We start from the raw sequence: 16,281 nt of genomic DNA on the forward strand, positions 1-16,281 counted from the left end.
TGTAACCTCTTCTGCCTGGTGAGTGCCGGGGCCGCGGGCGGGGACCGCGACAAGCCGGGCGGTGGGGGGAGGGGGCCGTGAGGTGCGCCTTTGGGCCGTGGGGGAGGGAGTCCGGGTCTGATTCAGATGCCCGAGTACCCGGGCTAGGCCCAGCCGGGGCCGGCACCGCGGCGGAGCTCCGCACCATCCCGGTCAGACGCGTTCGCTCACCCACTGTCCTGGGCTCGGTTGGCTTTTTTTCTTCTTGTTTCTGACTTTTTTCCCCCCCTTACCATAGTCTTGTCTTCAACTTGGGCTCCGTATTTGGCAGGACACTAACATTTCTTTCTGTGTTTCTTAACTGTTGCTTTTCTCCTTATTGACCACGTATCCCTTCTTCACACTTTCCATTATTGCCTATTCTCCCACTGTCTCCCACTCTGGTGATTTGTTTCCCCCAATTAACAGGACTCCGGAACTTATGCACTAAAAATCGCTTTTCGTTTTGCCTTTTTTTGTATGAGTCAAACTAACAGAAGGTTGCTTTCTTCTTCGGTGACTTCAGACGTCTGTAAAAACCAGTAGATACCATTTCATACGTTTTCTCTTTAAACTTTGAAAACAGTTTGCCATTTTGACAATTTCTAGCCATCTTGCTTTTATTAGAACATTATGTTTGTGTGTGAGTGGAACGGACTAATGGAGGAGGTGCTATGGTTTGCGGTATATATTTCTGTATTCGTCTGTTTGCTTGCGTGTTTAGAAATGTTTTGAGCAGCCTGCTCCACGTTTCATTGAAAAGTCTAGGGAAGCTGGATGTAGGGATGACAATTGTGGAGAGGTTGGCCCAGGTCTGGGACCATCCAGCCGTTTTAAGACTTTAAAAAGTACCAACTGTTGCAAAAATTTAGTCCTCCATTGGACAGCAGCTTAGCTTCATCAATGATTGAAAGTTTCGGTGACTCTTTTTTCATTTTCCCCCTACTTTGAGAAATATTAAGAGAGTATGTGATAGGTAAGTGAATTGAGTGGGCGGAGCACAACTAGTTGGCAAGTGTAAACTGCCAGTCATGTATCAGCAGTTTCAGTTTTGGCACCTATACTTTGCACTTTTAAGTTATATTGAAGAATTACTGAATTCTCTCAGTTGAATTTTTTCAGGATGATAAATTAATATCTTTAATGCCCTTCCCTCTATAAAATATTTTCTTGTACAGTGCCCATTAATCACTATCTCCTAAGATGTATTAAGACATCAGGCAGGTTTTTACATTTCTATCTTCTCCAACTTAGTCTAATTTTGGTTCTTTTAGAATCAGGTTCTCTGAAGATAAGACTAGCGCAAATCTGACAGTTCTTTGTGAGGAGGTATTTGGCTTTTCTTAAAAGGGATATGTGAAGAATTAATAAAAAATTATTTTGTTATAGTTCAGACTTCTATAAACATGGAATGATAAGTCCTTAACAATTAATTTACTGTTACAAGTTTGACACCAAGGAACAAATGTGACTAGTTAGAGCAGAACTTGGGAGAGGAAATATTTACTCAGTGTGCAGTATTAAAGTACATGTTTATATTTAACATTATTACGTTTATTTCTCCTTGGGACACCTGTTTATTGACTTGCTGTTCAGTGACATGTCAATGTTAATTTTTAACTTTTTAAAATTTTTTGGTTCTTGAATTATTAGAATTAAGTATTTTTAGGTCAATTTGCTTTCAACACCGTAACATATATTGAAAATTTGTAATGTCCTAATGAAATAAGGGACTTTAATAGTGAGTACTTTTGACTTCCAATGTATAATAAAAAAATCATGCTTTCTTTTCTTCAGGCTGACTTGACGGGAATTAAATGGAAAAGATATGTATGGCAAGGCCCAACTTCTGCCCCTATTCTGTTTCCGGTGACAGAGGAAGACCCCATTTTGAGCAGTTTTAGTCGCTGTCTTAAGGCAGATGTACTTGGTGTTTGGCGGCGAGATCAAAGGCCTGGAAGAAGAGAATTATGGATATTTTGGTGGGGTGAAGATCCCAATTTTGCTGACCTTATTCACCATGACTTATCAGGTGAAAGCAACTTAAGTTTCTAGCTAACGATATAGCAGTGTTTTATACTTTTTCCGGAAATCATCTGTATTAAGAATTTTTTTTTTTTGGTGGAACACTATTAAGTACGAAGCCAGATAAAAACTTAGCTTCATATTTTATTTCACTATTATTTTACTTAAATTATCCATGTTGTGGCAGGCTTTTTAAACTTTAAATAACTTGATTCTTTCACTACCCAGGTTCTTCATGAATTTTTCATAGACTTAAGGAAGGCATGTTACAGTAGTCTTAGAAAAATGAAATTAGGCAGCATAAAGTTCCTAACAAAGTCACGTAATACTTTTGAAGCCAATTGTATTTAATGTTGAGTCAGTTTTGCCACTACTCTTCTGTGAATATGCAGACAATTGTAGCAGTATCTGGAAATGTGTTGTAACTGTCTCACGTTTTTTCAAGGCATATAGTTATTTTATTATTTGTGGTGGTTATTTTATTAAATTTACATGAAGAAATATGTTAATTTTGTTATTTTTGCAGTGATTTTTTTTTAATTTTAGATACTATTCCATCAAAGACTACCAATATGAGAAGACTGCCAACTTATTTACCTTTTTATAGGACATTGGGGTCATACTCTAAAAAGTTACACAGAAATTTTATGAGTAAATCAGTAAGATTTCGTCCATCTTATTTTCTTGATTTAGGACCAAATGCCACTTCAAAGAGAAACTATAACTTTTCATGGTATTACTGAAACTTGTGTTTGCTTTAGACTGTAAGGGTCAATGTTAGCTGAGTTTTTGATGATAGGGATATAAATGATTAGTTGTTTGCTGCAAGGTACCAAAGATTTCAGCAAGATGTTTGATAATGATTCTTGACAGGTAAATTTAGCATTTTTAGATAACTTTAAAAAGCATTTCAAATTGAGTACTATGAAGTTTCCGTTACTGTCTATTTAACCTATAGAACATATTTTATTTTTGGATGTAATGTAATCCAGGCGACTCGTAAACAAGCACTTAGATCAACTTTTGTGCAGGAATGTATGCTACATTTGTTGGGGTAGTTGCTTTTCACCTAACGAACAAACCCTGTCAGTGTTAATCCTTATTTTTGAGAGTGGTTACAATTCTTTTATGATAATGCTTTCCAGCTTGCCTAATAGGATCCCTGCTAGAGATTCTAGGTGTATAATGTATTTCTAAATATGTAAAATGATCTCTTTGTAAATATGTATGTGTACTTATATGATATATGCATATATCTTAGAATATAAAATTCCTTTAGGATATCAAGCAAGATGATGCTTTCTAATTGTCATGCCAAAAACTAAGTCTGCCAGCTTCCTTTTTCTTTCTTTGACTTGACTATGCCTGTTATTTTAATCTTTATTTTAGGTGGTCACAAAAAATCATCATACTCAAATGTTTGAAGGCTTTTTTAATGTTGATAAACTATAAGTTATAAAGTATAATTATCAGTAAACAGTAATGCTGTCTTTGGTGTTTTGGTCTTATTAATGTTGACAGAGCATCTGAAACAGACCATTTGCCCCTCCCCCAAGAGTCCATGAAATACATTTTGTCGAATCAAAGATAATTTTAACAGATAATGTAGTATTTAGTTTTTACCACAGTGGGACTAATGATTCGAAAGTGAAAAGCCTATTAAAGTTAAATGTGAATTGTATTGATACGTATTAAAAAACTATGTAGATATTTTTTCTTCTGAGTTTCACATTATAAGTTAAATGTTTTCGTCTGAAATTGGGTTGAGTTTAAAACATTCTTCTCTCTAGTTTTTTAGCATAATTTAAAAAATGGTAATACATGTACTTTAAAATACTGTTCTTGAACGTGAAAGTAATTTTAGAAGATTAGGTTTTGATTGTTAGATTTTGCTGAATGGCAAAATAACTTTTGCCATTGAATGGCAAATAACTTTTTAAAATTTATCAGAGTGAAAGCAGTTGAAATAGTAAACCAAAATTTATTATATGGAATAATATGTAATCATATTTACCGTCCCAAAGCCTGTCCCTTACTGTTTTAAACTGTAGTCAGTGGTATTTATATAATGTTCTAGTTTTTTTTTAAACCTGTCATTTACTTTAGAATGTTGTTACTTAAATCAGACATATCTTAAAGAATAATAAGGTCTTTTCAGATGGAGTATATTTGTCTCGCTCTTTTCTTTGCTCCAGGGACACCGTCTGCCTCCCTTTTGGGGTAATTAGTCTGCTTCTGTCTCTCTAGCTAACCCCTTTTTCATTTCTTCCCATCTGTGGCACTCTATTCCCTTCTTTTAAGCTCCCCTGAGAAGAGAGCAGCTGGACAGTAGGGGTGGCATCAGCTGCAGGAGGCAATCCTGAGTTCCAAGTGGAGGTGTAGTACTGAGGAAAGGGGAACCGGAAGGACCCAGGTGGTAACTAAAAAGCTGGTTAATTTAGTTTGAGCCCGCTCTTTATAGGCAGTGTCCTTCTGTTTGGTTCAGCACCTACCACATCTTGTTACTGAATTGTTTATAATTATAGTGATACTATTGCCCTTGTTGGGGAAAAAGGGAAGGCATTTCTTTTTGCAAAAATTAGAATTCTCAAATTTTCTTATTAACTGAAATATTCAGTAATAAAAGTACAGAATTGCCTTTGTGTAACCTTATTTAAGCCTTTGTGTCATCAGTAGTGTATTTTTTAAAATAAACTTTTCATTTTAAACCAGTTTTAGAGTCACATAAAAGCCGCAAAGATAGTATAGAGAGTTTCTCTTTAATATTCACCTGGTTTCTTTTAACATATTAGAACGGTATATTTTTTACAACTAAGGAACCAATATATTTTTTAAAAATTTATTATTATTATTATTTTTGGCAACATTGGTTAACGAAATCCAATAAGTTTCAGGTGTACAATTTAACAGTAAGGCACATATATATTGCATTTTGTGTTCCCGTACCATAGTTAGATTTCTTTGTCACCACATATTTTGACCCCTTTTATCCCATTTATCTCTCCCCACCGAACCAATATTGATATATAATATTAACTGAAGTCCAGACTTCATTTAGAATTCTTTTATTTTTACCTACTCTCCTTTTTCTATTCTGTGATCTCATCTAGGATTCCGTATTCCACTGTCATGTCGTCTTAGGCTGTTCTAGATTATGATAGTTCTCAGACTTTTTTTGTTTTTGATGATCTTGATAGTTCTGAATAGTCTGGTCAGGTTCTATAGTGCATTTAAAATTTCTGCCTGTCTTTCTTACATCATGTAGCACACTTTTGGGTCACCTTCCTTTTAAGTTTAGCTGATTACCTTTTAAATCTTATTTTTTAAATTTAAATTTTGTAGCAGCCATTGTTTAGTATTTATATATAGAAGTATAAAAATCGATGGTGGGAAATTTTTAGCTTGATCCCTCTAACCAGAAGTCTCTGTAGTGAGCAGGACTGATTGGTTCTTTTAAGTGTAGTATACTGTTCATTTGGTTCAAAGCAAGATTCTTTCATTGTCATTAGTGTGTCCTTGAAGAAAGAAAAGTTTTCTGGGCATTTTTATTCTGTGCCTTAATCTTTTTGGAATTTTATTGCTGTCATCATTGACTTTTGGTCTTTAAAACAAAAATAAAAACAATCTACTCTCCTGATGTTCGCATCTTAAAAAAAAATCCTGGTAAGCTAGAATGTGATGAGACTCTGAGAAAACTGATACCTTAAGAACTAAAAAAACAGACTCAGTCAGAGCTAAAAATATTTATTTTTCCTGGCTCCTGTGGTCTATATATGGGATGTTAGCAACATATCCAAGTACTTTCATTATGCCAGAGTTTCATCATAATACTGTCAAACTAAATGGGCCATGGTTAGTCTTAGAATTTAATTTTGGATGCTTTTATTGAAGGATATTAATTATACAGGATTTTAACCTTAAGTGGCAACTTTAACAGGATTGACAAATAGATAAACAGCAGCTAAGGACAAGAATCTATTGTCAGCCAAACTAGAAAATTGTTTGATGCCTCAGGTAGCCTGAAGAGAGTTAATTCATTTCTATCTTTCATACTGTAATTTACTTATGACCCAACTTTTTATATTGACTAATCTTCTAGGGACAATTTTGTTGGCCATATTTCTTGTGAACTCACTCTTTTGAGCAAGAGAGTGTGTCTTTTATATCTTCAAATCAAAGATAATCATCAACATGTTAGGCTGTTTTTAAAACAAAGTTAGTTTTTCAGGTGTGCCATCAGCAATGCTGCCAGCTTAACGCTCTCAGTAATTGTTGAATGAATGGCCTGTGAACGGGCAATTACTGTTCAAGACAAACATCGAACTAGACATTTAAACATTCTTTTAGGAAATATATAGTATTTCTACCACAATTTTTGATCCATTCATTATTCATTAGTGTATGTTGCACTTTAATAGCTTGGCAGAATTATTTAGGAAAAGATTCCTTTTCTTCCAACTTGTCATGGTAGAGATATTTAAAGATCTCAATTTTGATAAAAATGTTGAGTACAAGTACTATGTATATCAGCCTTTTTCCCCCCTACTCATAGAGAATTATTTTGATGACCTGCCACATGCTTTTGCATCACTGTGATCTATATCCTCAGGAAAAAACATTTTATGGTAATCAAATTTAGCATTTGAACTTTTGCATTGTTCAAATAAGTACTTTGTAAAAATTTTTCAAGTAGCGGTGATTAAGAGTTTTAATGATAATAGTAATGGGAAAGAACTAAAAACACAGAATTGGAACTATTTTCTCTGGAGATACAGATGCTGAAGGAGAAAGACATTTATTTAAATGCATTAAGCAGACTTTTTCCATTAGGCTATGGTTGATTAAATTCAGAAGAGCCAGGTAAAGAGTTGCCATGTGTTTCTCTCTCTTTGTCCCTTCCCTAATATAATGCTGGCATCGAGATTCAAGGACTTGTTATTAGAGTAAGAGGTACATATCACTGTCTTTGATTTTACCATTTCACTTTCCATATCTCTGAATACAATATATAGAGAAGTCCTTTTATTTTGATTATCATAACATCAGGATATTAGAAGCTTGGCTTAGTAAGCTTCTTATTTCTAAGCAACCCCCCCAAAACAAACAAACAAACAAACCTTCAGGCTTTTCATTGAGCGTTATTAGGACTTAATTCTCATTATTTCCTCAGCAATGAAAAATGGAATTATATTACTTTAGTGTAATGGTTGCTTAGTGTCTTGCATGTAAGTGAAGGTGTACTTCAGAGATTTGTTGGCTTTAGAAAACCGGAATAGGTGGTCTGTTTTTCTTTGTTTTATGTGTAACTCCTATTTGGTTTAATGAGAATTGTGGTCATTTGAGGATATAATGTAAAATGAAGATTAAGTGCACTTGAGTTTTTCACTAGGTAATAGCATTAAGTTCATTTGAGTTTCTCCAGATAAAATGTGAAGCAGTTGAGGGAGAAATGCTTGAAAATTAACACTGATTAATTTTCTAAACTATAGTATTCTTAAATAATTTAACTGAAGTAGATTTTTAAAATCGTAAAATTTGCAGAATTTTATGTGAAGATTTATATAAATTATTGAATTACAGCCTTTACTATGCCAATGATTATTTACTTTTTGGAACGAAGGCAAATTCAGTCTCAAGTTTTAAGTGAATAATTTTCTGGTATTTCAAGTTTATAGTGACTGCACAACTTTTGATATGTAACGATAACTATGTGTCTTGGATCTTTGATGCTTTGAAACTTAGAAAATGATTTTGGTAAAGGCTACTTGTGTAGGACAAATGTTAAAGCTTTAGAAAGTAAGGATTTTTGAGGTAAAAGGCAATAAAGGTAAAGTATACTAAATAGATTATAATGAAGTGATGAATTGGGATTTATTTCAGCATAATTCTCTTGGATTTGAGAACATGTATATTTTTTGTTATAAGTCACATACTTTGAGGTAAAACTTAAAATAGCTATTTAATTTTGAAAGGATAGAACCTGATTAAGCTGAAAGTATATTGAGAAAGATTCATTTTTTTCTCTTAGTAACTCACAAATACATTTCTTATTTAGACCTTTAAATAATTAAAGCAATGTCACTATGTGCCACATCCCTTTTCTCCTAATCTGCTTTCTTTAATAAAGTGAAACTCAAGGCTTTAAATAGAAGTAGATAAGGATGTCTATAATAAAATATGAAGAACTTTATAAATTTAATATTAATGCTAAATATTAATGATTTAAAAATTATTCTAACTCTCAAGTATTGTCATTTTCTAAAGCTTACCTCATTTTTTTAAAGGCTACCTTTTAGAAGAAACAAGTAGTTGATTTGAAAGACTTGACTAATTTAGGAAAACACTTTAAAGAACAACATAAAATCAACATTAACCTTTGTAGTATCACAAATTTCTATTGCAGTTTAAAGTTCACTGTCATTAGGCTTTTTAGTTAATGTTTACCCATTTGTTATGCAGGTTATAAATAAAAACCATGTGTCACTCTTAATACATGTCTCTGCTTGTAAGTAAAAGCATTATAGTTTATTATTTTCTGGGGGTATAGTGTAGACATTTTTAGTGTTGAATGAAGAAAGGTTTTGTCATTATTTAAATTGAAATATGATGACCCATATTTATAAAGTTTATAAAGGTATATAGGCTATAAGAGAATACTAAATTATATTTTAAATAATTTAAAACATGACAGAAGTTAAAATGCTGTAGTAGTACCTGTCATTTGTAGCAAGATTGATTGGATGCTTTGTTATTTATAGATATGAAATGGATAGAGGGTGAAAAATAATTTTTTCTGAACTACATCCAGACTTACCTCAAAATGACTTTGTTAATGTTTTTTTTGGTAAGTTAACTTAGAGTGGTTAATAGATTTGCTGGCAAAATTGAGGCTGTATAGTTATTGAGGATAGCTAGCTATAACAATATCAGAAGTACCATTTAAAATTTGTCTTTAAATTTTTAAATTTCTCCCCCAAGTAGAGGATCCTATACTGAATAATAATTATGGGAATCAGTTGAGATGGCCGATAATGCACTGCTTGTTAGGCTGCGAGCCAAAAGCTTCCTTTTTATTCACTTATTTTTATAGTTGAGTCGTGGATTAGAATGCTGATGGACATAAAATGTTTTGAACTTAATTATTAACTGGCTAGTATTTTTGGCAAGCTGAATGACTAGAGGAATTAGGACAAAGTAACTAAGCAGTGAGCCAGCTTAGAAAATGGCATTTTAAGTATAGAGTGTGTTTACTATTTCCTAGGTTATACAAATGTCCTTTTCATTGATCCAGAAACCAGATCAGCATGTTTGCAGTATAACGTTACCTTTTTATCTGGTGGGAAAATAATTTTAAAGTAATTTAATAGAATACATGGAGCTTAGGCCTTTAATTCCTTGTAGAGTAATTTTAAAACCTGATATTTTAATGTCTAGAGATACATGGAAGTGATTGTAGCTCAGTACGCTGAGGTGAAGGTGAAGGGAGGCTCATATATTTAGTTTAAACTGTAACACTTTTTACTTGGCTCTGAGTAGATCTAGTGCCACTATTTTACTTTTTGTTTCTTTCATTTCTGTTGTAGAAGAGGAAGATGGAGTGTGGGAGAATGGACTTTCTTATGAATGCCGTACTCTGCTTTTCAAAGCAGTTCACAATCTGTTGGAACGGTGTTTAATGAACCGGAACTTTGTACGTATTGGCAAGTGGTTCGTAAAGCCTTATGAAAAAGATGAAAAACCTATAAATAAAAGGTAAGCTATCTTATTTAAACTCTTACCTGCTATTTCGTTAGGTTTGATAATTTTTATGGCTTTGCAGAAAATGTCTAAAACAAGCTAATATCTTCCATATTTAGGAGGTTAACTTTGGCAGAGTACTATAACTATTCAGTTTTCTTTGGCTATTTCATCTTTTCTTTTATACATTTTAAGTATTTTCTTGCAGTGGGAATAGGCTGTATTTCAATACAGTGGCCTAAGTTTTGTTTTGGGATGATAGAAAAAAATGTGGGATGAAAGCAGAGGCTTATGCATTGAAGTATACTTTTTTAGTACTAGTAGAAACATATTCACAGTACTCTGTTAAAATTAAGTAATATTAATACTTGTTAGATAGTGATCTGTAGTTATGTTTTGGATTGAGTTAACTTTTTACATTCTCAAACCTCTCATTTTGCTTTCAAGTAATTTCAGTTTTTTTTTTTTAAGACACGTTTACTCTTGCATTGTTTGTAATTTTCTTGAACTTTGAAGTAAATTTATGACACTAATACGTAGAGTAGTTGCAGATGGAGGCACAGAAGACTTTAAGATACCTTCTTTTCCCCTGCAGTTAAAAGCTTTGGGTTACTACAGTTCTCTGATTTAAATAATATAAAGCACAATCTGTTACAAGATGCAGTCCTAAGCTTTTGTTGAATTAGGCTTCAGGCTAGATGAAATAGTGGCAAGTAAGATGGGATGTGGAAGAAGAGAAAATGAAAGAAATTTATTAGTTTTCCCTGAAAGATGTGAAGGTATGGAGGTAAACATTTGGTTGTTATAATCGTTGTTGGGGTGTCATCTTTTGGTGTCATATGCGCACATTTTTTTCGTGTGCATGTGGAGTTTTTTCCAACTTCTCTTTTTAGATTAGTAGAATGGATGAGTAGATAAGCCTGGGTCGATAAAGGTTCTTTCATTTTTTTTCCTCTTTGAAAATTAAACCATTTTGTCAACAAAATAATTGTACAAGTTAGGAATGCATTCCGTTGCAAACAACAGAAAATCTAACTACTTGGCTTACTTGGCTTATGTAGGAATTGATTTTTCTCAATAGCAAGAAGTCTGGAGGTAAGTAGTCTAATACTGGTGAATCTGTTCAATAATGTCATTAAGGACTCAGGTTCACTGGAGTTTTCTGCTTCGTCATCTTTAACCTTTGGCTTTCATTCTCTTGGTGCCCGTGGGTGTTACACCTCTAAACTTCACTCACAATGGATTCTAGGCAGAAAGAGGAAAGAAGGGAAGGAGTGAGAAGAATAGGTGACCCCTGGATCAGAAAACAGATTCTTAAAACTCTAGTTGACATCCTTGGTTGTACTAACAGAAACATTTTTTTATGTGGGAACATTTCCACTCTGAATACAGTAAGGCTTTTGGTTGGTAAGAAGAAATAGAGAATAGATATTAAGCAGGCAGTTAGAAGGGGAAATAGATACTAAGTAGGCAGTATATACATTGATATACATTTATATAGTTTTAAGAAGTCAAATGGACTACCAAGATTTAAAATGAAAAGGTGTAGTCCTGTGTTCCAACTACTAGATGTGCTTCTCAGAGGCAATCCCATTTAATTCTTTGAACTTTCTTTTAAATTTATCTATTTAAAATTTTAGACGTAAATAACATGCTTATTCTTGAGTTTTCAGTTAACCAGGATTAATCTGTTGACTTTCTGTTGATAGTTTAGGTATTTTATTCCCTCCCACACATACCCATTTCTTGGGCAATGACATACTTGTATATGCTCTTCTCTCTTCTCTCTCTCCTCATCTTGTCAATACAGTTAAAAGATTTGGTAAAAAAAAAAAAATTATACCTATTTACGTTATTATGGTTATATAAATACTTTTTATAGCTAAACCATATAATGTTAGGATTATATTCCATTTCTTCTACATCTTGTTTTCCCGAGTATTAATGATTATCTCTTTTTTCACTTACCTATGTTAAGGATAGGTAAACTACCACCCCCACAGTGCAAATGTAGCCTGCCACCCGTTTTGTAAATAAAATTTTATTATAACAGCCATGCCCATTCATTAGTGGTTTATTTTATACCTGCTTTCACACTAGAGCAGAGTCGTGTAGTTGTGACAGAGATCGATGACTCACAAAGCCTAAAGTATTTAGCCTAAAATACTTATTCTCTGTCTCTTTACAGATAAGGTTTGCTGATCCCTGATTTATGTACCTATTGAAAATTCACCCCTACACCATCTACCAGTAGTATAAATCTTCCCTCCATACCTTTAGGGAGTATATATAATCTGTGTTTCTTTTTTTCTCTCCTCTTAACATCCCTATTTGAGTCCTTCATTCTTCTATCCTAATTTGAACTGGTTGTTCTGTAGGTGTGTTTCACAGCAGTCATCTTGAGAATTCCTTTTGCGTTTCTGTGTTGGATCTTTTTATTTCCTAGATCTCATATTTCCTTTTCTTTTGCCTTACTGCTTTGGTAGTGCCGATTCACCAGTAGTTTCCTGAGAAGAGAGTACATGAGAAATAATATTTTTGAGATCCTGAATGTCTGAATTACTTCCTTTTCTACTCTTAAAGAGTTCTGACTGGAAGTTCTGTGTGATGAGTAGCCCTGAAGTTGCAGGCTTTAGTAGAGTGATTGGTCAGAGACCTGGCTATTTTTATTGGTTGCCTGTTGCCCAACTGTCTATGTGTCTGTCTTACCCTCGTTTCCACCCTTTTAAGTTAGTTTTCCCAGAGGTATCCTTCAGTGCCCTGACTAGAGAGTGTAAACTTTGCTGCCATTGGGTAGGGAGCGGGAGCCTGTTAGGGAAAGGAGGCTGTACTTGTATACTTATATTGGAGAATGCTTTTATAGTATTTAGATTTTCACTTAATCCTTCTTTTAAATACATCACCTCAGTTATATCTAATATCTCTGAGTGCTTGAGTGCCTCTGTTTCCTCTAATTCAGGGAGTGAGAATCTCTTTAAGTTTTCCACTGATCTGGAATAATGTAAAGAGCCTGTCTACAAGATGGGTAAGTAGATCCAGAAGTCTAACTTATTCATTTGAACAGTCATTCTTTCTGTTTTTAGTTAGCTGAACATCCACTTTCAGAGATAACGCTATTGTCTTCAGCTTCTGAGCCTTTCTGGGAATCTGTAGTTTGATTTAGTTTATGACTTGGCTTCTTCTCCTTAGCCTTTACCTAAGTCAGTTACTATTTTGGCCTTTGCTTGCTAGCTCCCCAAATTTTGTGGCCATCTCTTGTCTCCTGCTGTCATGTCGTCCATTCTCTTTGTCCTCCCCTTACACTTTACTGTCTGTTTGGACGGGATTTCACAAAAAAGTAAAGGTAAATGTATTCAGTCAGTTCAATCAGCCATGTAAGATACTGAAAGTATCTTTATTAAACTCTCTTAATGTACTGTTAATAGAAAATACACCTTTTCATATTGGAGATTTCCATAAATCCAATAGATTCTACTTCTTTAACCATGTTATTGTGCATTAGTGTTCTTCCATTGGATACATACAGGATAAGATAAATCCTTTCTGAATATGTATAGCATAAAGGTGGTAGGATCAGTTTTCAGGGTCTTTAGGTTCTAAACTCTTATTTTGGGTCCTGGAATTAAGAGTTAAGTATTAGCAAAGAACCTGGTCCACAGAGAGAAATTTTTGGTCTTGTCGGGTGAAGCAGGCAAAGAAGTTCACAGGAAGGTGAAGAGTACATCCCTAAGTGTCTGTATGGAATTAGTTGTAACTAGAATATTAGGGCAAAATAAGGAAAATTTTTTTTCTTTTAAAGAAGTTTTAAAACTATACTGTTCAATGTAGTAGTCCCTTATGGCTTTTGAAAGTTCAGTTATGTAATAGAAAAAATAAAAATTCCATTCCTTAGGTGTACGATCCACATTTCAAATACATCTATAACTAGTATTGGGTAGTATAGATATAGAATATTTCCATCTTTGCAGAAAGTTCTTTTGGATGGTATTGCTAACATCAGAGTCTTAACACTTAAAACAGTATTTTGGGAGCTTCACTAAAGAAGTTGGTTAAGGTCGATTTTGTTTTTAAGGGAGTACATGAAAGATTATACTTTAAATTTTACCCATAAAGCTGTATTTATCTTCTGCCACACCTATGGCTTTTCCACAGTTCTTAATCGCCAACATTTTAATTAAATATAAGCACCATAAGATTTAAGTCTTCTTTCGAGATATATTAGGCATTTTATAAAGCTTTATGATGTCCTTTGGTTGGGTTCCTCAGTACCTCTGAAAATCAACTTTTAGGGAAGCTAAGAGCTATCACTATTTTGTTTTTTCTAAGGACTTTTCCCCCTCTTCTTCTATAAAATAGCACTGTCCAATAGAAATGTAATGTGAGCCACATAGGTAATTTAAAATCTTCTGGTAGGCACATTAAAGTTTTTTAAAAGGTGAAATTAATTTTAATGATTTAATCCAGTGTATCCGAAATATCATTTTAACATGTAAAGATGCAAAAGGTATTAAATGAGATGTTTTACTTTTTTTAACTAAGTCTCTGAAGTCTAATATATATATATTCTATACTTAGAGTACATCCTAATTTGAACCGGCTTTTAGAGCTTTTAAGCCCAGCTGAACTTTGTAGTGTTTACTGATAAAAAAAAAATCTTCTCTCTGGTCTGCAAACCCTCTTGGAATTGTATGCTAAATTGTGTGTTCTAGAATCTCAAAGGTAGGGGAAACCTTCACTTTATGTCAAGCTGTACCCATTATTTGCCAGTTGGGCATAAATACTGTCTCTTTTTTCCTCACTGCAGCCTGTCTATGCTGATCTGTCGTTAATGTCCATCGTCAAGATTATTATGCATTCTGTTTCTGAAATATTACGTGATGATATAATAGTACTGATAACCCAAATTTCTCTATGATGCTTGAGTCATTAGGATTTGCATAGTCAGTTTTCCACATTCTCATGCTTTCCAGAAGCATTTATGAGAAAAACTAAGTGCTAAGAAAGACTTCTTTTTCTTTTCTTTTTTCCTCCCAGTTAAACTTTTCTTACTATCATTTCTTACTATGATTTTTACTACAGACTCATACATATCTGCCTTTTTGAACTATTGGTTTTAGATATGAATGGTAATAGAGAAATTTTTTTTCTGAAAGGGAGAAGGGAGTGAGAAACCTTTGCCTAAGCAGAACTGGCCAGGCAGTGTTTGAAATTAGTGCTTAATATGTATTAGCTTAATTCTCACAATAACCCTATTACTTCAATTTTACAGTCATTAAACCTGAAGCACAGAGAGGTTAAGTAACTTGTTCAGTCAAGGTCATAAAGCTTGAAAGTGTTGGAGCTGGATTATAGGGAGTGAAAATTATGAGACAGATCTGAGACCCTGTAGTTAACATCTTTTTAAAATGATAAGAAAGAGTAAAACAAAATACTTAAAAATTACTTATATTGGGGAAATACAAGATTATAAAGAGTGCTTGAAGTGCACTTTGTAAATTGTAATATGTTGTTGCTTTCTAAGTAGTCTTTAACGTATGTGGTCAGTAATATGTTTACTAAGTGAGCAGAAATATGTACAAAGTTCATGGATAAGGTATTTTATCTTCCGAATTTTAATATAAATCCCCTTTTCAAGGGGATATGTTAATACCTAATATTGAAATTATACCTGTAAATTTAAGAAGTTTAAAAAATTACAATGAAGGCTATAGAAATATAGATTAATGCAGTGTTCCCAAATTTGTCTGGATGTGGAATCACTTTGAGAGATTAAGAAATATTGATGCTTGTGTTTTTAACCTGAGAGTATGGCCTGAGCTTTGGAATTTTTGAAAGATCTAATGAAAGACAGATTTGGGAGCTATTGAATTAATGGAATAATCTAGGAATCAAGATGACTAGGTGTTTGTTTTTTTTTAATGGTAAAATAGGCACAACAAAATATACTGTTTTAACCACTTTTCAGTGGCATTAAGTTCATTTACATTGTTGTGCAGCCATCACCACTATCTGTCTACAGAACTTTTTCATCATCTCAAGCTGAAATCAGCCCATTAAATAGTCCGTCCTTTTGCCTCTTCCCAGCTCCTGGTAACCACCATTCTACTTTCTGTCTCTAATGAATTTCACTGTTCTGGGTACTTTATACAAGTGAAATCATATGGTATTTGTCCTTTTATGTCTGGCTTATTTCACTTAGCATAATATCCTCAAGATTCGCATCCATGTTGTAGCATGCACTACAATTTCATTCCTTTTTAAGGCTGAATAATATTCTGTTGTATTTTTTTATACCACATTTATTCATCTGTCAGTGGACATTTGGGTTGTTTCCACTTTTGGGCTGTTTCCACTTTTGGGCTGCTATAAATACTGGTATACAGGTGTCTGTTCAAGTCTTTGCTTTCAGTTCTTTTGGGAATGTACCCAGAAGTAGAATTTCAGGATCATATAGTAATTCTATGTTCTTTTTTTGAGGAATCGCCAAACTTTTTCACAGTA

The 16,281-nt window shown here is 33.6% G+C and overlaps 1 protein-coding gene across 1 annotated transcript in view; it reads left to right on the forward strand.

Annotated features, from left to right (window-relative positions):
• MED13 (mediator complex subunit 13) overlaps positions 1-16,281 on the forward strand; it is a gene marked incomplete at its 5' end in the record, with an annotated part of 91,955 nt that continues 75,674 nt past the window's right edge. The window contains 3 exons of the mRNA XM_006925147.2: positions 1-18; positions 1,816-2,050; positions 9,627-9,795. Of these exons, the coding sequence (XP_006925209.1) occupies positions 1-18; positions 1,816-2,050; positions 9,627-9,795 (422 nt within the window). The remainder of the gene's footprint in view (positions 19-1,815; positions 2,051-9,626; positions 9,796-16,281) is intronic.

Source organism: Pteropus alecto, unplaced genomic scaffold (genome assembly GCF_000325575.1).
Source record: "Pteropus alecto unplaced genomic scaffold, ASM32557v1 scaffold98, whole genome shotgun sequence".
In the NCBI taxonomy this organism is placed as follows: domain Eukaryota; kingdom Metazoa; phylum Chordata; class Mammalia; order Chiroptera; family Pteropodidae; genus Pteropus; species Pteropus alecto.